Source organism: Acomys minous, assembly GCF_964271855.1.
Source record: "Acomys minous genome assembly, chromosome: 6".
Lineage (NCBI taxonomy): Eukaryota > Metazoa > Chordata > Mammalia > Rodentia > Muridae > Acomys > Acomys minous.
In genome coordinates, this window is record NC_140487.1 from 95,293,030 (window position 1) to 95,318,617 (window position 25,588).

The window sequence follows — 25,588 nt, forward strand, 5'->3', positions numbered from 1 at the left end:
TAGAAGTCAGGACTGGAGGGTGCGGGGGAGAGGATCAAGTTCGGTCTCTGCTCACTGCCAGGGCATGGTCGGGCCAAGGAATCGGTTTGTGTTGGTGAACTATCCGCACCTGCTAGAGAAGAGAAAAGATAGGAGTTACTTGGTGCCTCACAATTAGCTTGGGGGAAAAGGCCATGCAGAGGTGTGTGTGTGTGTGTGTGTGTGTGTGTGTGTGTGTGTGTGTGTGTGTAAATGACGGGAAACTTGTAAGTTTTTCATTGTACCTTAGGTCTGTTCTTTGCCTGCTGTGGTGTGTTGATTTGTTTTGAGATGGAGTCTCTTGCCAAATATGGTGGCGCCCACCTTTAATCCTAGGGTAGACACCCTGGCCTCAAATTTAGAGACCCACCTGCCTCTGCCTCCTGAGTGCTGGGATTAACGGTGTGCACCACCATGCCATGCCCAGCCTAAAACATTATTATTTTTTTTTTTTAAGCTTAACTATTTTAAACTATTTAAGTTTACTGGATGACTTATTTCTCCTCACTAATTATAAACTTTTCCCAACACAGAGCCTTCTAGCAGGAGCACAGTTTAATGTAGGAGATGGGCTGGCATATCATCAGGAGGATCAGAAGTTTTGGGGAGGATACAGATTAAGACAAGGCTTTAAGGGCTGGAGAGATGGCTTAGAGGTTAAGGGCACTGACTGTTCCCTCCAGAGGTCCCGAGTTCAATTCCCAGCAACCACATGGTGGCTCACAACCATCTATAATGTGATCTGGTGCCCTCTTCTGGCCTGCAGGTGTATGTGCAGCTGGAGCACTGTATACATAAAAAAAGACTTTAAATGTGCACCACCGGAAAAGAAACTTGATAAAAGTTTGAAGAATCTTCAAAGCCTGGGGAGGAGAATGACTCAGTAGCTGCTAAATCCCATTGCTCAGGAGACAGAGGCAGGTGGATCTCTATGAGTTCAAGGCCAGCCTGGTCTACAGAGCCAATCCAGGACAGCCTAGGTGACACAGAGAAGCCCAGTCTCAAAAAACAAACAAACCAAACAATAAGAAACCAAGCAGATCCCTATGAATTTGAGGCCAGCCTACTGTGCATAGTGAGTTCCAGGACAGTCAGAGCACTGAGTCCCTGTCTCAACAACAAACAGCACTTAAAGAACACTAGTGAGTTCGGGTGTTTAAGGGGCTGCGTGCAGGTGAGGAAGAAGGAAGGGCTGTTTGACAGAGTTACTTGTGAAGAGGAAGTTGAGGGCAGTAGACGTCTGTAGGAGCTTAGCCATGGTCCTGAGTGCAGTATGAGACTGCGGTGGGGTTTCACGTGAGTACTGGTGGACTGCCGTTACATTTTAGAAAGACCTGCCTGCAGTGTGGCCCGGAAGTGAAGGAGGAAAGGGTAAAAGGTAGGAGAACCGGGGAGCCAGAAGGAAGTAACTGATCCCAGGCCTTAGGATGTGAACTTCAGCAAGCTGCTGCTAGCGGAGGGTTTCCAAGCCATACGAGAGTAGCCTAGTGGGTGGCGCAAACTGAAATAACACATGGCTAGGAGCTGGCCCACAGTCACAGCGTGGCTGCTCTGTGTTCTTCCTGTTTGCAGCTAAGGGCTCCTTCGCCTCGCCATCACCTCTTAAGGTACCTAGACCGCCACTTGCCGGCTTCGAGACAGATCAATGAGGATTATAAATCCCCTACTCATGATAGGCTTTGAACCCACCTCCTATTTTCTGTAGCACTGGGAAGCATCACAAATGTTTCACCCTTTAAAATGTAAAATGCTGCATGAAAGGGACTGGAGAGATGGCTCAGTGGTTAGAGCTCTGGCTGTTCCTCTTCCAGAGACCTAGGCTTGATTGATTGCTAGCACTCACATGGTGGCTCACATCTGTCCTAGTTAAGGTTTCTTTTCTTTCTTTCTTTTTCTTTTTCTTTTGTTTGTTTGGTTGGTTTGGTTTGTTTTTCAAGACAGAGCTTCTCTTGTAGCCTTGGATGCCCTGGACTCGCCTTGTAGACCAGGCTGGCCTCGAACTCACAGCAATCCACCTGCCCCTGCCTCTTCAGTGCTTGGATTAAAGGTGTGCACCACCATGCCTGGCCTTTTTTATTTATTTATTTTTCCTCTTTTTTCTGTTCCGGTTTTTTGAGACAGGGTTTCTCTGCGTAGCCTTGGCTGTCCTGGAACTCTGTCTATAGACCAGGATGGCTTCAAACACAGAGATCTGCCTGCCTCTGCCTCCCACAACCTGGCTAGCTAGGGTTTCTATTGCTGCAACAAAACACCATCACCAAAAAGCAAATTAGGGGTGAAAGGGTTTACTCAGCTTAACACTCCAGATCATAATCGATCACTGGAGGAAGGTCGGGACAGGAACTCAAGCAGGGTAGGAACTTAGAGGCAAGAAGTGATGCAGAGGCCATGGAGGGGTACTGCTTACTGTCTTGCCTCCCATGGCTTGCTCAGCCTCCTTTCTTACAAACCCAGGACCACCAGCCCAGGGATGACTCCATCCACAATGGTCACTAATTGAGAAAATCCCTTACAGCTGACTCTCCTGGAGACATTTCCTTAGCTGAGGCTCCTTCTTCTCTGATGACTATAGCTTGTGTCAGGTTGACACATAGAACTAACCAGAACAACAACCATCTGTAGCTCCAGTCCCAGGGGATATGACTCCCTCTTCTGGTCTCCACTTGCACCAGGCACACTGTGATGCACAGATGTGCAGGCAAAACATTCATCATAAAAGTGAAAAATCAGAGGGCTGGAGAGATGGTTCAGCAGATAAGAGCACTGTCTGCTCTTCCAGAGGTTCTGAGTTCAATCCCCAGTAATCGCATGGTGGCTCAGAAACCAACTTTAAAAAAAAAAAGATTTATTTATTTATTACATATACATGTATACCTGCACACCAGAAGAGGGCCCTAGACCTCATTATAGATGGTTGTGAGCCACCATGTGGTTGCTGGGAATTGAACTCAGGACCTCTAAAAGAACAGACAGTGCTCTTAACCACTGAGCCATCTCTCCAGCCCCTCAGAAACCAACTTTAATGTGAACTGATACCCTCTTCTGGCATGTAGGTAGGTGTGTATGCAGATTGAACACTCATATATAAATTAAATAGATAACATCTTTTTGTTTTGTTTTGTTTTGTTTTGTTTTTCAAGACAGGGTTTCTCTGTGTAGCCCTGGCTGTCCTGTACTCTATTTGTAGACCAGGCTGGCCTCGAAATCACATCTGCCTTTGCCTCCCAAGTACTGGGTAAATAAAATCTTTTAAAATAAATGAAACGCTGAAGCCAGGCGGTGGTGGCACACACCTTTAATCCCAGCACTTGGGAGGCAGAGGCAGGTGAATCTCTGTGAGTTCGAGGCCAGCCTGGTCTATAGAGCGAGTTCCAGGACAGCCAAGCCTACACTGAGAAACTTTGACTTGGAAAAGCAAAACAAAACAAAACAAAAACAGATAAAATACCATATGAAAAAAATGAAGGTTTCAGGGCTTTGTTGAGGCCCATTAAGGGAATGCTGCTTCCTCCTAGTCAAAAGAATGGAATCTGACTTCTGTTCTGGTTCCGGGTAGAAACATGACATTTTGATCAGACTCAGCAGGTTACGGCACTTCCTGTCAAACCTGAGGACTTGAGTTCAACCAGGGAACCCACAGAAGAAAAAATAAGTGGCTCCCAAAACTTGTCCTTGTGTACATGTGCGCGCCCCCCCCCCCCGCCCCAACAAATACATGAGCAAATAAACAGACCCATCAGAAAGTTGATCTACCTGCCGGGCCTGCCGATAAGCTGCCTGGGAGACCACCCTCAGGAAGGCCGGCCACCTGAGGACAAGCTAAGGAGATGGGAGAAATGATCTCCTTAGTGGAGTAGCGTACTTGGGCCCTCCAAGCTGCTCCTCTGTCACAGCAGTTGCCTGTAGCTCTGAAGAGCTCAGCCTGCCTGCCTGAGTTGTAACTCAGAAAGTATAACTCTTGCTTGCTTCCTTGTCTTCAGACATTGGCCAAAAGCCCAAGTATGCATTCTCCAAGACCCTGGACTTTCTCACTGCCTTGCTTCAGCTGCTTGCCAGCCTCCTTGCAGAACCCAAAAGGCATAACTTTGCCTCTTCTTTGTCTCCTTCCTCCAGCAGTTGTTGAGACTGTCAGCCTCTCTCCCGTTGCTTTTCTCTCTGGCTCTAATGAAAATGTCCCCAAGCTTCCTTCTGTGCCTGTTTTAAAAATTATTTTATCGATGAGAATAACAATTCGGAAAAGAGACTCCCCGGTTCCCCCTTAACATTCCCATTGCTGTACACAGGAGCCAGTGATCAATCCATCAGACGCACGCTGCCTCGGTTTACTTTTCTGTTGCTATGGTAACACCATGGCTTATATGCTCTGATCATAGTCCATCCTTGAGGGAAGTCAAGGCAGGAGCAGAAACTCAAGAAGAAACCCCAGAGGAACAAACTCTGCTTCCTGGCTTACTTTCCCAAGTTTACTCAGCTTGCTAACGTGACCCAGGACCACTTGCCACCCACAACAGTCATTAAATCAAGAAAAGGCCTCGCAGACATGAGCACAGGATCATCTGGTGGAGGCAGTTCCTCAACTGCGAGCCTCCCTCCCCAGATTTGTTCTGGTAAACCTGGACATAAGTGTCAAATTGACAAAATACAAGCAGCCCCCACACCCTAACCAACCCCACTGGGCACCCTTCAGTGCTCCCTCAGGACGAAACCCAAGCTCTATGGTGTAGCACATAAAGCCTTGCGTGACATCTCAAGCCCCTCTCTTCATCTGTTTCCTCCCCAAGGTTACAAAACTTCTGATCCTCCTGATGGTATGCCAGCCCATACCGAACTTCCCCAGCTGTGCTAGTGCTAGAAGATTCTGTAACCAATAAGGAGAGAGAAGCTATACAGTAATCCCAAATTGAGTTTAATATAGTTTATCTTAAAAATAAAGTTTTAGAGCTGGGCTCTCAGGAGGCAGAGGCAGGTGGATCTCTAAATCTAAGGTCAGTCTGGTCTATACACAGAGTTCCAGGACAGTCAGGGGTATGTAGCAAGCCCCTGCCTCAGAAAAACATAAATAAGTTTTTAAAATGTTCTATTAAGAGCCGGGCTTGGGGTGCACGCCTTTAATCCCAGCACTTGGGAGGCAGAGGCTGGTGTATCTCTGTGAGTTTGAGGCCAGCCTGGTCTACAAAGTGAGTCCAGGACAGCCAAGGCTACACAGAGAGACCCTGTCTTGAAAAACAAAAAAACAAAACAAAACAAAATGTTCTATTAGCACATATCAGTCATATGTAATGGTCTCTTTGTGACATTTTCATATATTCATACATTATAAATAATGCATTTTAATAGCAGCCATCTCTCTTGTCCCTTTTCCTTCCACTGACGCTTTTTTCCCCCAGCTAATCCCCTTTCTTCTTTTCTGCTGTGTCGGTGTGTCCCTGCCCAGCCCTGTGTGTGTCCCAGTGCATTTCACCAGGGTTGGTTACAGGAGCATAGCCATTACAACTGAGGAAAAAGTCATTAATTATCTATAACTCCTCATGGAGCGATGGGGCCTCCTGAGGCCCTTTGTGATCAACGACAGGACACTGATGGACCCACTATTGTGTGGCTAATCATTCGCTGCTCGCCTTCTGCCTTTTCCCCAAGCCTTGGATGATGTGATATAGATGCCCCACTGAAGGCTGAGCAGTCAACAGTCACTTAGTCTCATCACTGACCCATTATGAGGCTCTGCAGTTACTGCTGCCCACGACAAAAAGAAGCTTCTCTGACCAAAAGCGACAGCGGCACTGACCCAGGGCCATAAACAGTCATTAGAAGGCACTTTGCTGGCCACATGGTGTCAATTTAGCAAAGCAACAGAGGTAGTGTCCCCATTAGCACCTGTGAATTTCCCAGCCATGAATTTCTGACTAGGTTTACAATACCAGACATGAGTTCCCCCTTTGTGCAGTGGGCCTCAAATCCAACCCGGAAGTGCTTGTTACCCCAATACCCGGCATGCCACTATTTCGCCAATGGGAACATCTTGTCTGGCAGGTCAGTAGTGTAGCACATGACGCTCACAAGTAAGGAGGACTGGATGATAATCCTCTTCCGGCAGCCTGGTACCAGCCAGCAGGAGGAAGCTTTGTTTCTTTATGTCCTACAAACCAGAGCGCATGGTAGCTTCAGCAATAGGGTTTTAGCATTAGTTTTAATGAGCAGCCAACAGAAGCAGGCATTGTTGCTTTAGGGCCAGTGGATATGCTCAAGGAGTCTAGCATGTTGCCCAGGCTTCAGGTTGAGGTTGCTGAGCGGGGAATATTGGAGTGGTTGGAAAGCTGGAAAGCAGGGAAGGTCATCAGTATGAATCACACGGAGGAGAGTGGACAGCGATGGAGAGCAGAGGTGAAGGACAGCCGACACCATGAAGGTAGGTGAAGCTTGAAGACACACGGATAAGCATTAGATCACAGGCTCAGGGCTCGCAAGGGTCTAGGCTAAAGAAAAGTGTGGGCACCATTAGCGTGGAGATGGAACCGAAACCCCGGGAGGAGATAGTGCTGGGGGGAGGGTGTCTGGTTTCAGAGCCCTAGGGCCACATAAAATGCAGAGAGAGGAAGAGGAACCCGAACATAGTCAGAAGGAACAGCTGGAGTGGTGAGAGGGGGGTGGGGTAGGGGGTGGGGTGGGGGGTGGGATCCAGAGAGGCAAAGTACGTTTTCTAGAAGCGGCCATTGAGGCCCCCGAGGCCTCAGTAAAGTCCCCTTTGGAGAAGGAAAGTCAGAGCAGATGCCTCCGCCAATCTCCTCCATAGTCCCAACAGCTCTCTCTCTCTGCGATTCTATTCCAGTCAGTATAAATACAGAGAGATGCGCAACAGAGAAAGGCTGAAGGGTGGAGTGTATTGTAAATAATTGACAAGGCCCTGATATCGGAGCCCGACTACATCAGGAATCAATTCAGCCACATAAGGTCCCTAGAGTAGGGCATCGCATGGGGGCCAAGGGCTCCATGAGACCTCTGGGTGAGCATCAGAAGGTGTCCCCTGCCTCCCACGTACACCTTAAGTTTAGTGATGGATTTTCAGATCAGTAACCTTTCTGGGCATCTGGTGCGGGGAGACGGCCCACAGCTTTCACGGGGCTTCTCTGAAGGCTCTACTTCCAACGGCAGAGGTACCATCACGGAGCTCAAAGTCTCTTAAGTCTTTTTTCTCAACTTTCTTTTCGATAGGAGATGCCAGCCAGTCCCCAGAGACTACCCCACAGGGACCCACGACCAGGAAGAAGTTAGGGGTTCCTTGGCTGAGAAGAAGAGAGCCACCGCTAAGGGCCATCTGGCAGAGCAGGAAACGTGGGCATGGGGAAGCGCAACCAAGAACCTCACTTCCCAGATGGAATGAGCCCAGAGGAAGGTTTGGGGCGTTCCCTAGGGCTAGCAAGACACATTGCACAGCTGCTTATAGATTTCTGCTTTCAGAGGAGACAGACTCTGCTAGGACGGTCCAGGAAGATCACTCAGTGCGAAGTGTAGTTTTGTAAGTGTGAAACATAGACCAGGGTCGGAAACAGAAACACCAGAGTGCCCTGCGCTTCCAGGAGCCCCGCCGGGTGCCTAGGCTGGTTACCTTGGCTGCATTGCAATCAGGCAGGTGCAGCCCTGCAGCTGTTTCTTTGACCAGAAAGCATCATTTTCAAGACTTGACTTAGAGGGCTGGAGGGATGGCCCGCTGCTTAAGAGCTCTGTCTGCTCTTCCAGAGGACCAAGGTTCAATTCCCAGCAACCACATGGCAGCTCACAACTGTCTATTACTCTGTCCAGTTCCAGAGGACCCAACACTCTCACACAGACATACATACAGGCAAAACACCAATGCACCAAAGAGAATGACTTGGGGGATAGACTTGGAAAGGAGTGCTGACTGCTCATGAGAGTGTGCCTATCTGTCTTGGAGAAGACGGTATGCTGGAAGCACAGCGCAGCTTCAAGATGGAGGTGGACCCTATCCTCTCAAGGATTGTGGTTTGGGGCATGTGAAAAGCCAGCCCTCAGCTGGGCGTGGCTGATCATGCCTGTGATGCTTGGGGGTGCTGAAGCCAGGGGACTGCTGCAAGTATGAAGCAAGACTGAGTTAAAGCAAGAACTTATCTAAAACAAACAAACAAGCAGCACTCCCCCCCCAAAACAAAACCCCAAAACAAAACAAAACAAAACAAAAAAGAGCTAAGCAGTGGTGGCACACGCCTTTAATCCCAGCACTTGGGAGGCAGAAACAGGTGGACCTCTGTGAGTTCCAGGCCAGCCTGGACTACAAAGTGAATCCAGGACAGCCAAGGCTACACAGAGAAACCCTGTCTCGAAAAAAAACCAAACCAAACCAAACCAAATAAATAAATAAAAACAGAAAAGAGAGAAAGCAACAAGAGCTGGCCCTTGGCTTGGGCTGGCAGCTCACTGTGAGCATTCTCATGAATGACCCAGGGCAGCAATGCCCACGGAAGACTTTTGGCACCAGGTTCAAAGGTCAGCAGGGTTCTCCCTAGCCCAAATCACCTTAGAACTGAAGGAATGATAAGGCTCTCTGGCAACCTTTTCTTTGGGGAAGTGTGTGTGTGTGTGTGTGTGTGTGTGTGTGTGTGTGTGTGTGTGGTGTTTGGAAGCAGAGGAAAGGGTGAAGGGAGTGCCTGTGGGTATAAACCCACCAAAGTTTGGGGAGCGTATAGAACTGAGGTGGAGACTACGGCTTGGCTTGCCTACTTGACCCAGAACAAGCCCAGTCTTGCTACTTCTTTGCAGCCTTGGTTGGTGAAGGGCTCCTGCGGCAAAGCAGGCAGGCCCACGGTGGGGGTGGGGGGGAGACTGGGTGGGGGGAGTGGAGGAGGGAGGAAGGACTCTGCAGACGATGTTAAAGGGCTGGGGTCCTACCTTCAACCTGATCTTGTCTGTGGGATCTCATATGCCCCTGGCTACAGCCTCAGTGCCAACAGCTCTCAAGTGTGTCCCCCCCTACCCCCCTCAACCCTCCCCCCCACCCCCCTCAAACACCCCCCCCCCCCCCGCTTCCCTGCTCTGCTCCAGACCGCACCTGTGTTGTGACATAATTCCTCAGACATTAAACGTCCCCATCTTGGAGGCTTGGGAACTGGTCAGTTGATTAGTGCTTGTGGCACAACCATGAGGAGCGAGGGCCTGAACTTGGTCACCATCATCCACGTACAGCCCAGTGCTCACGCTGAGCAAGGTGGCTCAGTGGGTAAGGTACCGGGCACCAGGCCCATGGATCTTGGTTTGGTCCCCGCGACCCCACGGTGGACCGAGGGAGCTGACTCCCAGGAGTTGTTCCCTGACCTCTAATTGTGTGCTGTGGCACGTTCACCCACACATGCGTACAAAATAAGGTAAACAAAATGAAATTACACTTCAAGAAATTACCTGCCTGCAATTCTGGAGCTGCGGAGGTGAGGTAGGAGGATCCCTGGGTTTTCTGACCAGCCAACCTAGACACCTTGGCCAGCTTTAAGTTCAAAGACAGACTGTGTCTCCAAAGTTAAGGCAGAAAGCAGCAACTGAGGGAAGACATGGTTGTTGACCTCTGGCTTCCACACATACAAGCATACACACACACACACACACACACACACACACACACACACACACACACACACACACACACAGAGTGTCCTGTCCTGTTTTAAAGAAGAAAAATCATACAGTCTCCTCGATGCAAATGCCTAGGAGCAGGGAAATAGTTTTTCTTCCTTCTTCCGTTTCAGACAGGATGTCATGTGGGCCACGGTGGACTGGAACTTGCTGTGGAGCTGAGGGTGATACCGAACTCTCTTACCTCCATACCTCACGTGCAGGGTTACACCTGTGCACCGGCACAACTGGTTTAAAACATGGTTTCAAAGGCCACGCAGAAAAGCTCAGATAATCGCACTGATCTTTTGGAGATGACCCGAGGACAACACTGACTTTCTTTCCAGTTGTTTTTCATACCGTTAGCCACACTGCACTTACATGAGTATAGATGCCATTGCTTGGTTAATGTCTGTCTTTCCTTTTTTTTTTTTGAGACAGGGTTTCTCTGTTTAGCCTTGCCTGTCCTGGACTCTTTTTGTAGGACAGGCTGGCCTCAAACGCACAGAGATTCCCCCTGCCTCTGCCTCCCGAGTGCTGGGATTAAAAGCGTGCAGCAGCACACCTGGAGAGAGTATTTCTTTTACTTCTGAATCTTTTTCCTTTTGAGATGGACTGCCATGTAGCCCAGGCTAGCCTGGAACTCAGTATGTAGCTGAGGATGCCCTTGAATTTCAGATCTTCCTGCTTCTGTCTCCTGAGTGCTGGTATTATAGGCCTGTGGTACTACACCCTGAACCAAGGCTTCTAGCATGCTAGGGAGCATTCTAGCAACAGCCCTTGCCTCAGTTCTGCATCTTCAGCGCCTACATCGTAGCTGACATTTCACTGTCAGGGTTCACTGGGTGAATAAATGCATACTCTTGCTCATCACCCAAAGTCCACTCTCTGTTGAGACCCTCAGCGCTTCCTTCCCATAGACCAGCACCCCGGTGCTCCTCTCTGACCCTCAGTCCTTCTTCAGACGTTTTCTTGCCCTGGGATGCTTCTGGAATTGACTACCTGTAAGTGAAAGCAGTGTGTGCATCTGTCAGGGAGCCTTTTAAGACAGGCCCTTGCATGGTAAGACACCTGCTCAATACACACACATACACAGGAAACAAAGGGACAGATGAGGGTGTCGGGTAGGAGCGAGCCCGCCTGGACATTGATGGTGTGGGGGACAAAGCATGGTTTTCTGTGTCTTTACCCACTAAGCAGGGGCCTCAAAGGTGCCAGTGCTGGCAGGGTGGCCTTTCTCCAGAGAAGGCTGTATAGTTGATTTTCTCGCAGGTAATCCAGGCCCCCAAGTACTGAGGACTGTGCATCTTAGTCACCCACCTGTGCCTCCCATCCATCCCAGAGCCACCTGAAGTGCAAGCAGTAGGTGGTCCAGGTCAACACTGTGATGGCTAAGTCAGTGTGAAATGTGGAGGTGGAGAGGTGGGGGGTGTGGGGGGGGGAGCGGGCAGCAGGCACATCTTCAGCCTCTTCTACCCATTCCCCGTGTCTAGGAAAGGATCTGACGGACCAGCAAAGTAAATAAATAATTTAGAAATAATAAATAGGACTTCAGCTTCCACAAGTGAACACAAGGCTGGCTTTTCAGCACAGGCTCTTCTAGCAAAGTCACTACAATGTATCTCCTCAAAATTCATTCCCCAGGGCCTGGGCTCATTTCTGGATTCTCCCGGAGGAGTTCTCTTTGGCTGAGGTTTCTAGTGTCTGTCAGAGTTGGGATCCATGAGTGCCTTGAGACTGTTACCAAAGAACCCAGGTGGCTCGGTCATCTCCCCAGGCTCGGCGTTTGTCACTCACTGGCCTGGGGCCTGAGCGCTACAGCCTCGATTTCCCGCTGAGGCTCCGGGCTACTGAGTCCCGGAGGGTTTGTTCCAGGTAGGGCGGCGACACGTGGATAAAGAAGGTCCAGTGTGCAAAGGCTTGGAGAGCATCCTCAGCCCAGACAGCCGCAGGCGGTGGCTGAGAGGTGGTCTACGGTCCTCCAAGTGCTGTTCACGTCCATGAAGGAGACGGCTTCATAGCGAGTGGGCCGGCAGCAGGGTTGGCTGATCGGCCGGGACCCGGGGGGCGACCGCAAGGCCCCGGCGCCCAGCAGGCTGGCCAGGCTGAGGTCGTGGGGGGAGCGTGCTCGCCGGCACGAGCCGCTGCAGAAGCGGAAACGGACCAGCTCGTCGGAGCTGTGGCCCAGGCCGAGCGCGCTCACAGGCACCAGCTGCGAGCGCAGGCGGCAGCCGCGCTCATCTGTGGCCCGCGCGCGGCTGCTCCGGGTCCCTGCACGCGCTGCTCGTGCCCCGCGGAGCGCAGCGGGAGGAGACTGGAACCCGGGACCTGGCGGCGGGGGTGCGGGCTGGGGAGACTGCGGCGGTGGTGGCAGGGTTCTTTCGCTGCACAAATGCGCAGCGCGTCCCCCTGGAATGAGACTTAGTCACTTTCGGGGGCGGGGGGGGGGGACGGACGACGGGGGTGTCTAGGGCAAGCCTCGCCCCTGTTCGCCCTGTCGCGCTCTCACCTACCAGGCAGGTGGTCCGTGGGGGGTGCCAGGACCGGTGAGGGACCATCGCGAGTGGCGAGGCTGGGAGACATCTGGTCCAGGGAGGCTTCTGTGAGACTGCTCAGCAGGGCAATAGCAGTTAGGGTTGGCCACAAGATTGGCTGCTCAGAGAAAAAGAGGAGACTCGAGGAACAGGGCACTCCGGGAGGGTGGGGAAAAGGCTCCTCGCTAGGTGGCAGGGTGTAAGGAAGGGCTTAGGTATAATAGGCATTTGCTGCTTCCAGGAAGAGCCCAGGGGAGAATCACCTGACAGCACTAACCATCCAGAGAAATCCTGTTTCTTTCCTCCTATGACTGTCTCCTCCCTCCTGCTATTTCTCCTTTCGTATCTGACCCCTGCCCAGGCCATCGCCAACTTCCTTTCCCCCAATTAAAGCCAGCCGGGAAACGCAAAAGACTGACTCACCTGCCACCTAGGCTGGGGGCAGTGGGGCGATGCAGCAGGGTCTCCAAGTCCCACTTCCATCTCTGTCAACACCAGGAGCTCCCATCAGCCTTTCGTGGACCTGTTTCCCCACCCTCTTGTTGAGGCAGCTTGCAAATCGGAAGATGGAGTTAGTTATCTTTAGGGGTATTTATCCTTCGACTTCAGTTTCTCAGGTAGCTGCGTGGGAAACCTTAGTGCGTTAGGTGCTGTGCAGTATTCCCTCCTCCACGATTCCACAAGGTCAAGGGCTCACATTTCCAGATTGGGAAACAAGGCTTAGGTGAGCTCACAGATTGTCTAAGGTCACGGGGGTAGGGGGTGGGGGGTCGACAGGACACTCACACAGCTGTGGTCCTGTCTTCTAAGACCCTTCTGCTCTGTACTTCAGGGCTGAAGGTACCAAGGTGGTTGGAGAAAGTAGTAACTGGGCTGCTCTCTTAGCTCCATACTGGGCAGTCACTCAGTACCTCAGGGGAGGAAGCAGTGCCCTAGAGAATTAGAGTGTCAGTTGGTCACTCTGAGTTATCTGATGACTGGGAGCCTAGGCCTCCTGCAATCTCTGGAGCCAGAGTCACTTGAGTTCTCTCTTGGGCCCACAGCTGTTCCTACCCCCCCCCCCCCAAAGAGTCCACCTATTATCTGGTGGAAGTGATGGTCCTCCTGAAAACACACGGCCTGGGCTATGGCTTCCTGTGACCGCCAGGGGGCAGAGTTTGTAAAGTCTGCAGACTTAGAGGGACAGGGGTTTTCCCCACACATCCTCTGCACGTTCAGGTCTGAGCAGTTCCCAGGAGGATCACCTAGTCCTCCACACCAACCTAGACTCAGAGGGCGAACTACCCTGAGTGCTGGCCCAAGTCTGGGCCATCTGCCTTCTGCCGACCTAACACCCTAGCCTTTACTCCTAGGAGTTTCCCCCATGAACCATCCTTCCTGACTCTGGCCGGCCTTTCCTGAACACCACTAGTCTTTGTGAGCCACCGCTCTGGGGTCCCCAGAACCTTTAAGAGCACTCATTCGTTAGTCTCCTCTTGAGTCCTAGATGTTACCTTCCGTCCTTCTGTTAGCACACAGAATACATGGGGAGTGTGACACACGACGACTCCAGGACACGACACATACCTCCCAGACCTTTTTTTGTTTTGTTTTGTTTTCTTCCAGGAAGCGGTCTGGCAGGGCTAGGTGTGTACCTGTTGGCTAACTAGATTCAGATCCCTGGTTACTATTCTCTTAGATGGACGCAAAGCCAGGCATGGCAGCCTTAGGGGTATCTGCGCTAGGGGGAGCCCAGGAGCAAGTCCCTAGAGGGCAGCTCAGAGCAGTCTCTCCTTTCTTAGCATCTGGGATGTTTGGTCCTCCAACCCTTGCCTCCCTTAGCCACCAGCCCTATACTCACCAAGGGGGTCCTGTACCGTGTCCTTCTAGGCGCCTTTCCTGGGGCCAGGGCTGGGATTTCCCCCGAAGCTCAAATGGATCATGCCCAGAGTTGTGCACCTGGCGGCGCCTCTTTCAGTCAAAAGTGGGGCCTTGGCAGCCGGTCTGTGCCCTGCGGCGGCAGCGGGAGCCTCACATTACAGCCAGCCAGGAGGGCTTACACAGTCGGACAGGCTAGCGACAGAGGAAACTGGAGGGGCTGGGAGGGCTTTAAGGCGACGCTGAGGGCCCAAAAGAAAGAGGCTGAGAGAAAAGAGGAAGACCTTTCGGCTCCTTCTCCTGCCCTAGGAGCGTCCATCAAGGGGGTGGACAAGAAGATTGGCTTACCTCGGGTGCAGGGCTCTGAGCCCCAGTTGCAGCGAGGGCTGGGGCCCGAGGGACTTGTTGCTGGCAGAGCCCGCGGGCCGCATCTGGGGGCCGAGCCCAACTCCATCCCTCAACAGCCTCCTGCCCGCCGCCGTCCGGTGTCAAATTCCAGCCCCGGCGTCACCAGATCCCGGGGTGGGGCCCAGAGCGCCCCCGCCCCGCCCCACCTTTCAGGGCTCACCTGGCCGCTCCACCCTCCGGATCCGGTCCCCGTTGGCTCGGCTAGGTCCCCCTAGGTGGGGGCTAGACATTGAGAGAAGACCCCAGGAGGCAGAGTAGAGATCGCGGGCGGCAGCGAGGCGCTGAAACTGGGAATTCGAAGTTGGTAGACACGCAAAGTAGGGAACTGGGAGGCCTGGCCAAGGGCGGGAGAGAGGAGGGAGGGCGGTGAAGGAGGGGCAGCCTGGAAGAGAGTTCCAGCCTGGGCCGCGCAGACGTTGGGGTTCTGGCTGGCTACCTTTCACCGTCAAGTGGTGGCTCTGGGACCCCCAGAAGACTCAGCTGCCTCAGACTCGCTGGGCTGTGCCTTGGGCTCCCAGGGTCTAACGATAGTATGTTTCAAAGCTCAGCTTCAGAGCCTTGGGGCTCTCCCAGTGAAGGCAGTAAGAGTGTGTATGGGACCAGGGGTGAAGAATTGGAGGGCCACAGAGTATTGAACTGGAGCTTGAGGTGCGATGAGGCAATTTGACAGGTGGTCTGGGCGTTGGTTGATGGCCACGATCGGAAAAGTCCTTCGAACTAGTCTGGAACTCATCACAAAGATGCTGGGGACCAAAAGACCTTCGCTGAGTATTTTGAGATGTGCGTTTCCGTTAAATGACTGCACGAGGAAGAGTGTGGTTTTGAGACAAGCAAGACAGATGAGGGTGGGGGGGTTCAGGCTGCTGAGGGCAATAGGATAAATCCTGAGCAGGGTTGTGGGGAGCTAGGGGGCTGCTGGAACCCAATCCCCAACATTCCCTTTTGACTGATTGTACAATGGTGTGCCTTTAGCATTGGCCTGGGTGACCACAGAAGGCTGAATTTTAGGAGCTGGCACTCCCTGGGAGAGGTTCAGATGCGCACACGTGTATATGGTGTGTGTGTGTGTGTGTGTGTGTGTGTGTGTGTGTGTATGTGTGTGTGTGTGTCGGGGGTGTGTGGGCATGCTGAGTTAGAAGGTATGTGAACTCCTGTTGGAAATCCCCCTGGAAGCAGCTTAATTTGTAGCCAGGAGTAAAGTGAAGGCAGCTGGGCTAGTGAGGTTAACTTGGTATTTGCTGATCAATATATAAGTACTAAGTATCAATATATAAGTACTAAGTAGAGGCTGGGAGGTAGAGTACCCAGCGGGCTCTCTAGTCCCTCTACGTACATCTAGTCCAGACATAGTAGATGTATGATGCCGTGACAGGACATCAGATGCCCTGGAACTGGAGTTACAGGCGATTGTTAGCCCCCAGGTGGTTGCTGGGAACTGAACCTGGGTCCTCTGCAAGAGCAGCAAATACTCTTAACCATTCAGCTGGAGGACTCTGGAGGTCCGACACTTGACATGGAAAGTGGAAGGGACCCCAGGAGGCCAGGGGCTGGAAGGAAGGTCCCTGAGTTCAGTGCAATTTTTGTTTCTTCCAGAAGTCAGAGAAAACAGAAAGCCATATTCAAGGGAGAACTTTATTGTTTCCGTAGATGGTTGCCTGGGCCAGCTGCGGCAGCCTGGGTAAGGTCCTCGAACCTCACTCCCCTGCGGCCCTGGGTAGGACCCACAGAGCTGGCAGCATGTTTCAGCACTGTTTTGGACCTTTAAAAACTACCCACATCCAGGCTCCATCCCAGATCTGAATCAGAATTTTGGGGAGGGCAGGTGCAAATCTCCAGGTCTTCACCTTGATTCTGGCACACAGCCATGGTTCATAACCACAGCTCTGGAGAGAGTAGTTTTGTGTGGTGCTTGAGGCGGAAGTCTGACTGCAGAGACTACAACTGCCTGTCAGGGCTGTCCCCAGGCTCCATAGGACTGCATTGTGGGATAGGGTACAGGGGAGGGAGCGATGCCACATGTACTGAGCACTTTACTCTCTTTTCTCATGTAACTGGTTACTTAATTTTTGTTTTCTTCAGCCAGGACTACCACTGACAGACGTGGCCGAGGCAACATGGGGGAGCACTGTGGTTCTTCAGGTGGCCAGGCCTCGCTTTCCTTAGCAGGTTTACCCGTGGGGCTTACTGGGATTTGATGTAGGAGAGGTAAGGGGACAGCTGTCCTACTCACTGCCATAGTGGCCAGGGTCTGGCAGGAAGCTACCTCCATGGGTGTATCTTTGAGCATTCTCAGATTTACTTGGGGTTACTTTAAGAGGGGTCAGATTCCAGAGCTCTAAGGAGGTGAAACAGGATCTCTTTTCTAAAGTCCCCGAGAGTGCCTAGGGCTGGGCTGGGGGCTTTCCTGTTTTCTGTTGAAAAAAAAAAGGGGGGGGACAGTGTTAATGGGGAATGGGCTAAATCCATTTCTAACCTTTGTTTTTCTTTTAAGATTTATTTATTATGTACAGTGCTCTGCCTGCATGCAGCCTGCACACAAGAAGAGGGCATCAGGTCATATTATAGATGGTTGTGAGCCACCATGTGGTTGCTAGGAATTGAACTCAGGACCTCTGGAGGAGCAGAGAGTGCTCTTAATTGATGAGCCATCTCTGCAGCCACTTATCCATTTCTAAGTTGAGCCATGGATGACAGGGAGTAGCGAAGAGGTCTGTGGGTTTCTCTGTGCTGTTGGCCTCTGCTGCTGGTCTTTTAATATGTTAACTTTGTTGTGTCTGAGTGTGTGTGTGTGTGTGTGTGTGTGTGTGTGTGTGTGTGTACGTACATATATATATATACATATACATACATACCACAGGAGCCCTAGAGATCAGAAAGGGACATCAGATCCCCTGGAACTGGAGTTACAGCTATTGTGAGCCCCCAGGTGGTTGCTGGGAACTGAACCTGGATCCTCTGCAAGAGCAGCAAATGCTCTGAGCTGGAGAACTCAAAGGTCCCACACTTGACATGAAAAGTGAAAGGGACCCAGGAGGCCATGGGCTAGAGGGAAAATCCCTGAGTTCAGTGCAGTTTCTGTGTCTTCCAGAAAAGTGAGAGAAAAACCACAGGAGCCTAGATTCAAGGGAGAGCTTTATTGCTTCCGTAATGGTTGCCTGGGCCAGCTGCGGCGGCCTGGGTAAGGTCCTCGAACCTCACACCCCTGTGGCCCTGGGCAGGACCCATGGAGCTGACAGTCTCATCAAGCAGGCCGGACCATCTGACAGTTGCTCAGTCCAGGCAGGAGCATGTCCCATGGACCAGGGACAGCCATGGAGAGGAGCCACTCCCCCCGGGGCTGGGCTAGGCCTTGCCTCCTGAGTTCTCTCTGCTCTTGTCCAAAGAGCTGTCCTGTTGGCTTTAAAGGGATGGCTCTGGGGTTCCCCTATGGGACACTGGGGGGCTGGTGAGAGGAAGTACTCCATCTTCTCCCCAGGGAAGGCCAAAGAGTATCATGAGCTGGAGGTGGCTGGCGTGAGATGCCACCCACCTCCCTGTGACCCTGAAGCACGGTCTTACCACGTACATCCTTCAGGGAGCTCACTGGTACCGCTGTCTGACAGGCCCTCTAGTGGACCTCTTTCTGCACAACAAGTGGACCAAATGTGACAGCTTATTTAAAAAATAAATTATCCCACCCCTCCCCACACCCAATTTCACGAAATGATAATACACCAAACACTGATTAGAGAAACGGATTCTGGCAGCACTCTTGCTACCAAATGTCCCACCTCCTGCATGCGGGGCCTGCTGGCCACAGCCAGTGGCCTCCTGGCCCTCTGGCTTCACGGACCCAGGCTGCAAGGCAGAGTGCTGGTCTCTGAAGCTGGCCGATAAGCAGGCACAGCTCTGGGTGCCTTGCCAAGGCCTCACTGGCCCTCGGGCTCCCTTGGCACTGTCCTTTTCTGGGTCGGAAGATTCTTGTGCAGGTGGCAGCTGCTTGCTCCCTGGTGTGAGCCTCTCTGGCCCAGTGGAGGGCCCACTCAGATGCCACTGCTCAAGTCGGTGATGACGCGCGCTTTCACTAGCTTCCGTAGAAACTCTTTTTCTCGCTGGATGTTGTGCGTCCAGGACTAGAAGGAGAGAGACGGAGGAGTCATGCCGTGGGACAGTCCAGAGGGCTTCTGGGACATAGCCTTGCTTAAACCTGAGCTAGTGCTCGCTTCCAGCTTCCTCTGAAGCTCTGGGCCTGGGAACAAGCAGGCACCCATTTGTCCTAGGTTTCTGCTACAAGACCACAATAGCCAGGTTGTAGAACACTACAACTTAGGCTTCTCCTAACAAGCCTGGTACCCAGCATCACCCCAGAGGAACTCTGCCCTGGGTTTCTCTTCTGAATCTTGAGTAGTCTCGGTTCCCTGTCCCCTCAGCGCTCAGAATCTCATTCCCTCAGTCATGAGCCCACAGTGCCTTGGCAGCACTTGGGTTCTAGACACCCTGAGGGCAAGGAGCTGAGTCACTGGACCGCACAGCATGGCATGAGCTGCTTCCCTGGCCTGATGCAATCCTTTCTCCAGGCCTGAGGGAGCTAATGAAAGCCTCCATCCTATGCACAGGAACCAGGGAGCCTAAGGAACATACCTCATCTCTTTTCTTTTTCTTTTTTGGTTTTTCGAGACAGGGTTTGTGTGTGTGTGTGTGTGTGTGTGTGTGTGTGTGTGTGTGTGTGTAGTCTTTGCTGTCCTGGACTCACTTTGTAGACCAGGCTGACCTCAAACTCACAGCAAAGATCCTATCTCTGCCTCCCCAAGTGCTGGGATTCAAGGCTTATACTACCATGCCCATATCTCATCTTTTTGTAAAAAGTGTGATCTTTTGGGGTGCGGTGGCACACACCTGTAATCCCAGCACTCGGGGAGGCAGAGGCAGGTGGATCACTGTGAGTTTGAGGCCAGCCTGGCCTACAAAGTGAGTCCAGGACAGCCACGGCTACGCAGAGAAACCCTGTCTTGAAAAACAACAACAACAACAAAGTTATCTTTAAAAAATTAAACATTAAATATTTATTTACATTTGTTTTATATGTACTATTTCTCTCTCTCTCTCTCTCTCTCTCTCTCTCTCTCTCTCTCTCTCTCTCTCTCTCTGTGTGTGTGTGTGTGTGTGTGTGTGTGTGTACATATATAATGTATGGCTTTCTGAGTATGGGCCTGCTCATACCACAGTATGTGAGTGGAGGTCAAATGATGACTTTTGGCAGTGGGTTTCCTTCTACGGTGGGTTCCAGGGATTGAACTCAGGTCATCAGGGTTGCATGGCTAATGCTTTTACCCACTGAGTCAATCTCAACCGCCCTGGGTTTTTTTTTAAGATCAAGTCTCACTTAGGAGCTTGGGCTGGCCTCAAACTCATGGCCTTTATATACCTCACCGTCCACATGCTGGAATACAGGTGTGAGCCTCTACACCCATCTGCTTTCTTCTGAAGCACGTGTCACTATATAACACACACTGGCCTTGAACCTCTTTTTGCCTCCGCCTTCCAAGACCAGGCTGGCTCCCAGTGGCTAAAAGCACGTACCCATACCATCAGCCTTGATTTCTCCCTGCCTTAACAAGCAAAACAAAATAAAAAGTACTATATACTTAAAAATTGCATTCTTGTCGGGCGTGGTGGCGCACGCCTTTAACCCCAGCACTCGGGAGGCAGAGGCAGGCGGATCGCTGTGAGTTCGAGGCCAGCCTGGTCTACAAAGTGAGTCCAGGACGGCCAAGGCTACACAGAGAGACCCTGTCTCGAAAAACCAAAAAAAAAAAAAAAAAAAAAAAAAAAAATTGCATTCTTAAGCCAGGCATGGTGGCGCATGCCTTTAATCCCAGCACTCGGGAGGCAGAGGCAGGTGGATTGCTGTGAGTTCGAGGCCAGCCTGGTCTACAAAGCGAGTCTAGGAACAGCCAAGGATACACAGAGAAATCCTGTCTCAAAAAAAAAAATTTTTTTTTCATCCTTAGAGAAGATGCCACACTCCAGGGCTTATGGGATTGGATTCCTTCTCATTCCCAGAAACCTTCCCAGGAAGCCTTGGTGACTAAGCCTCTCAAAGAAGGAAAAGGCTTGACTGAAGGAACAAGGGATGATGTCATTAGCCTCATGGCTTTTACCAGCTGGCCTCTGCGCGTGTCAGCACTGGGCCCCTGTGTGCCTGTACTCAGCCGTTATTTACCGGTGCTAAGAGCTAGGGGCTGTCCAGCCCGTATCTTGAGTCCCACAACACTCTCCCACCTTCCAAATCCCTGTAAATCTAAAATTCAGACAGCTATCAAGCGGAGGCTCTATACCCACTCCTCAGCTTCCTTAAGGCCTCCTGTGTGAGCCACAAACCTGGCTGCCCGAGTGGCAATGGTTTCCTCCCTCACAATCCGTAGCACAGTGTCTGAAGTGGGCCCATCTCCCTCAGTTTTTCTCCTGTTTTTGCCATCTGTCCCCTGACCCCGTCGAAAGACATAGGTCTCGGCTTTTGTCCTTCCACCTTGCTGCTGCCTCTGCCAGTTGTCCTCCTTGTCTCAGACCCCTGGACAACTCACGCCCATTCTTTGAGGATTCAGTCATCTTTCCAGATGTTTCTAAGGGCAGGGATGGTTAGACAGAGAGTGGGCACTGCATGCGATTTGTTCAATGGAATCGGATTGAACTTCTTTCTCATTCTTCTCTTCCTTCTTCCTCTCTCTTCTTACCCCCTCTCTCTTTCTTGGTGTGTGTATATGTGTGTTTGTGTAAGCGAAAGAGAGATCGTGCATATACGCTTGGGGAGGGGAGGGGGGGATGTTACCACACTGGCCTAGCTCTCGCTGATTCTCTGAAGACCTTGGAGCTAGGCTGCTGCTCAGGATTAAATATTTTGTTTTAAATTATTCATTCTTATTATATGTGCATTGGTGTCTTGTCTGCATGTGTGTCCATGTGAGGCTGTCAGATCCCCTGGAACTGGAGTTACAGGCAGTTGTGAGCTGCCGTGTGGTTGCTGGGAATTGAACCCAGGTCTTCTGGAAGAGCAGCCAGTGCTGTTAATCACTGAGCCATCTCTTCAGATTTCAAAGATTTTATTTTCATCAGTCCTTAATACTAATACACAACTACAAATATAGTGATTTGTAAATCACTAGAGCCCATGTAGAGTTTTATGAGTACAAAATAGAAATTCCAAACCTATTGAAAATTCTCCTAAGAATTCCTTCCTTGGGCTGGAGAGATGGCTTAGAGGTTAAGAGCACTGGCTATTCTTCCCAAGGTCCTGAGTTCAATTCCCAGCAACCACATGGTGGCTCACAACCATCTATAATGAGATCTGGTGCCCTCTTCTGGTGTATATGCAGGCAGAACACTATGTATCTATGACAAATAAATAAATCTTAAAAAAAAAAAAAAAAAACAATTCCTTCCTTGACTTGAAAACTAAAAAAGCACTGGGATGATGTGTGCACCTGTCCTTGACTCCCTAGCTTGATTCTGCTGCCCTTCCTGTTTAATGGGATGTGAGGGCTGACGCTCTGAACAGGCTGCGGCATGCAATCTGTGCTACAAACCGAGGGGCAACATCAAATCCAAGGGTTTGTCTCACAGAAAGAAGGTAGCTGAAACAGTCAAAAAGGGCTTCTTCCTTGCTGAGCCTCTGACTAAGGAGATGTTGTTAGACCTAGGGCTGGAAAACTGCTAGAGAATAAAAGGAATTTGTTTAGAAGCTACGGGAAAGAACTGCTCTCCGACTTTCACTCTTCTCCCTCATTTCTGGCAAAAAGATGGGGATGACTGTCCTTTGTAAACATTTTAATTTAATTTAATTTATTTATTTTTGCTTTTTTTTTTTTTTTTTGAGATGAGGTTTCTCTGTGTAGCCTTGGCTGTCTTACTTGCTTTGTAGACAAGGCTGGTCTGGAACTCACAGGGATACCCCTGCCTCTGCCTCCCAAGTGCTGGGATTAAAGGCGTGCGCCACCCACGCCCGGCTGATCTTCCTTTTTTGCCTCAAGAGAAACAGAAAATTCTTGGGGTTATGTCTTTTGTAGTTTGTAACAATAACATGAAGACCAAGGAGATGAGGCAGAGCCCCGTTGGATTAGAGAGTAAGGAGGAAGCTGCCAGAAGAAGGTTGAACTGGGGTGGGGTGGGGTGAGGGTGGGGGTGGGGGTGGGGGTGGGGGTGGGGGTGGGGGTGGGGGAGCTGGAGAGATGGCTCAGCGATTACAGAGCACTGGCTGCTCTTCCTGAGGGCCAGGGTTCAGCTCCCAGCAACCACACAGCAGCTCATAACTACATGTAATTCCAGTTCCGGGAGCTCTGACCCCCCTCACACAGACATGCAGGCAGGCAAAACACAAATGCACATAAAAATAAATTACTAAAAAAAAAAAAACAACAAAAAAAACACACACAGAATAAAGACGAGAAGTTGAATTACCTTTCCGTGGTTGGTTAAAATTTGCACAACTTCTTTACCTTGGCAAAAAGTCAAGCTGCACGGAAGACTGAGTCTAGAGCGTTTTATATTTTTTGGTTGTGAGCCTAGCCTTTAACGGTTGAGCCATCTCTCCAGCCCGATGAGTCTAGAGGTTTTTTAAACTTTCACCCAAGAGGGCCTGGAGAGATGGCTCAGCGGTTAAGAGCGCTGTCTGTCTTTCCAGAGGTCCTGAGTTCAACCCCCAGCAACCACATGGTGGCTCACAACCATCTGTAATGGGATGATGCCCTCTTCTGTTATACATGCAAATAGAACACTCAGACAAATAAATATTTAAAAAAACAACCTTTTACCCCAGAAAAATGATGAACAGTGTATCACGGTCTAGACACAACGAGGAGTGGAGACCAGGAAGAGCTCTAGAAACCTACAAGCAAGTATTTCAGCTATGAAGACAACACTGTCCTCGGATGGTCCCAGATGTGTGTGAGTGGTGGAGGGGACACTGGGACTCACCCTCTGACTCGGGCTGCAGTTACACGTGCAGACTCTGTCTGATGTAACTGTGGGATTTCAGAGTCTCCTGAAGGAACACAGCTTCCTTCCGGAGGAGAGCTGAAGAGGCTGGGTGGGGCCAGGGAGGTGGCTCAGCAAGCAAAGGCACTAGCTGCTCAAGCCTGGCAGCCTGGGTTTTACCCCTCGGCGTCACTCGAAGGTGCGCGCCTGACCTCTGACATTCTGACTTCCTGTGATTTGAACGTAGGTCCTCATGCTGGTGTGGCAGGGGCTCTTATCCTCTGAGCCATCTCCCCGGGCAGAAATTAGATTTTTTTCCCAAGACAGGGTTTCTCTGTGTAGCCTTGGCTGTCTTAGACTCACTTTGTAGACCAGGCTGGCCTCGAACTCACAGTGATCCACCTGCCTCTGCCTCCCAAGTGCTGGGATTAAAGGTGTGTGCCACCATGCCTGGCCAGAAATTAGATTTTATAGGCAAAAGCAAAGCAACAACAACAACAACAACAGCAACAGGTTCAGAAGAGCGGCAGGAAGGGCACATTCAAGCAAACAGGGGCACTTATAATCTGTTCACCCCACACCTCCTTTCTCCTCCCAGCAGAAGTAACCAGTGGACGAGTCGGTTTCAAGTGCACCCACTGGGAGTCACTGAGGGTTAACAGGTGAGCAGAGCACTGGATATTCCACAATACTAAGACATTACTAACTTAAAAAAAGATTTATTCATATATTATGTATGCAGTGCACATTAGATCACATTATAGATGGTTGTGAGCCACCATGTGGTTGCTGGGAATTGAACTCAGGACCTCTGGAAGAGCAGGCAGTGCTCTTAACCTCTGAGCCATCTCTCCAGCCCCATTACTAACTTTTTAGGTGTGGTATCAAACTAGTTCTTATCTTTCAGTTACTGAATTTCTGCCCATAATGCTGTATTTAAAAGCATGGTGGCGCATGCCTTTAATCCTAGCACTCGGGAGGCAGAGGCAGGTGGATCTCTGAGTTCAGAGACAGCTTGGTCTACATAGTGAGTTCCAGGACAGCCAAGGCTACAAAGAGAAACTCTGCCTCAAAAAAAATTTTTTTTTAAAAGATTTATTTATTCATTATTATGTATACATTGCTCTGCCCACATATACACTTGCACGCCAGAAGAGGGCATCAGATCCCATTATAGATGGTTTTGAACTCAGGACCTCTGGAAAAACAGGCAGTGTTAACTTCTGAGGCATCTCTCCAGCCCAAATCATTATTTTTTAAATAATGTGTATGTGTCTACATGCTACATATATGTTGGGAATAAAGCTATGTGTGCTCTTAACTGCTGAGCCATCTCTCTCCAGCCCTGTTGTGGCTTTTTTCTTCTCCTCCTGAGACAGGGTCTCACTGTAGCCCTGGCTGGCGTAGAACTCACAGAGACCCACAGAGATTAAAGGCCTGGGCCAGCACACCAAGCCTAATGCTGAGAATTAGGAGTTAGACTCCCAGCACTCTAGAGGCAGAGGCAGGAGGATCTCAGTGAGTTTGAGGCCAGCCTAGTTCTACAGAGTGAGTTCCAGGACAGCCAGAGTTACATAGAGGAAAAAAACCTGTCTCAAAAAAAACCAGAAACACTAGAAGTTAGGGGAGCCTAAGCAGGAAGAAGTGGTCAGTATAAAGAAGGTTTTTGGCCCGGCGTGGTGGTGCACACCTTTAATCCCAGCACTCAGGAGGCAGAGGCAGGGGGATCTCTGTGAGTCTGAGGCCAGCCTGGTTCTACAAAGCCAGTCCAGAACAGCCAGGACTACAAGAGAAACCCTGTCTCGAAAAACAAAAACAAAAACAAAAACAAAAAAAAACCCTCAAAGTTTCTGTGCAATCAGGAAAGATGGTCCATGGATGGAGAATACAAACACTTGCTGCATCAGCCTGACCACCTGAGTTTGATCCCCAGAACCTACAGTGGGAAGAGAAACTGAATCCAAACAGTTGTCCTCTGACTGCCACATGTCTACCATGGCACAATGCAACAATGCACCCACCACCACAACAGTAGGTAAACAAATGAAAATAAAGAAAGATGGCATGCGTGTGTGTGTGTGTGTGTGTGTGTGTGTGTGTGTGTATCTATATATCTATATATATCTCCATATTATGTATGTATGTATATATGTATGTGTGTGTATACACACACACACGTATCCATTAGACTCAGCATTCTTGAGATG

The 25,588-nt window shown here is 50.6% G+C and overlaps 2 protein-coding genes across 13 annotated transcripts in view; both read right to left on the reverse strand.

Annotated features, from left to right (window-relative positions):
* Nucleotides 1–11,151: 11,151 nt before the first annotated feature.
* ARTN (artemin) lies at nt 11,152–23,785 on the reverse strand. Of its 7 annotated transcripts, XM_084785064.1 has the most exons (7): nt 23,274–23,785; nt 14,593–14,766; nt 14,008–14,157; nt 12,954–13,099; nt 12,591–12,718; nt 12,147–12,285; nt 11,152–12,042 (listed from the first exon to the last, which is right to left on the reverse strand). In XM_084785064.1, exons 5-7 carry the CDS (start codon nt 12,648–12,650, stop codon nt 11,567–11,569), a joined length of 675 nt encoding a protein of 224 aa, XP_084641190.1. In that variant the 5' UTR covers nt 12,651–12,718; nt 12,954–13,099; nt 14,008–14,157; nt 14,593–14,766; nt 23,274–23,785; the 3' UTR covers nt 11,152–11,566. The 7 variants fall into 7 exon arrangements, with proteins under 7 accessions (XP_084641190.1, XP_084641187.1, XP_084641188.1 ...); XM_084785061.1 differs by lacking the exons at nt 14,593–14,766; nt 23,274–23,785 and adding an exon at nt 14,373–14,579; XM_084785062.1 differs by lacking the exons at nt 14,593–14,766; nt 23,274–23,785 and adding an exon at nt 14,373–14,579 and having other exon boundaries at nt 12,591–12,788.
* Nucleotides 18,319–25,588, reverse strand: part of ST3GAL3 (ST3 beta-galactoside alpha-2,3-sialyltransferase 3) — a 208,043-nt gene continuing 200,773 nt past the window's right edge. For all 6 annotated transcript variants that reach the window (XM_084785058.1, XM_084785055.1, XM_084785060.1 and 3 more), the window contains one exon: nt 18,319–18,544. In XM_084785058.1, coding sequence (XP_084641184.1) covers nt 18,455–18,544 — 90 coding nt within the window. In that variant the 3' untranslated portion in view covers nt 18,319–18,454. The remainder of the gene's footprint in view (nt 18,545–25,588) is intronic.

Coding starts and splice junctions, on each gene's coding strand:
- ARTN (XM_084785064.1), bottom strand. CDS start 12,650: ATGGAAGTGGGACTTGGAGACCCTGCTGCATCGCCCCACTGCCCCCAG. Junction 12,286..12,590: donor GCCCCCAGCCTAGGTGGCAG/GTGAGTCAGTCT, acceptor TTCTCTGAGCAG/CCAATCTTGTGGCCAACCCT. Junction 12,043..12,146: donor CCCCACGGACCACCTGCCTG/GTAGGTGAGAGC, acceptor GTCTCATTCCAG/GGGGACGCGCTGCGCATTTG.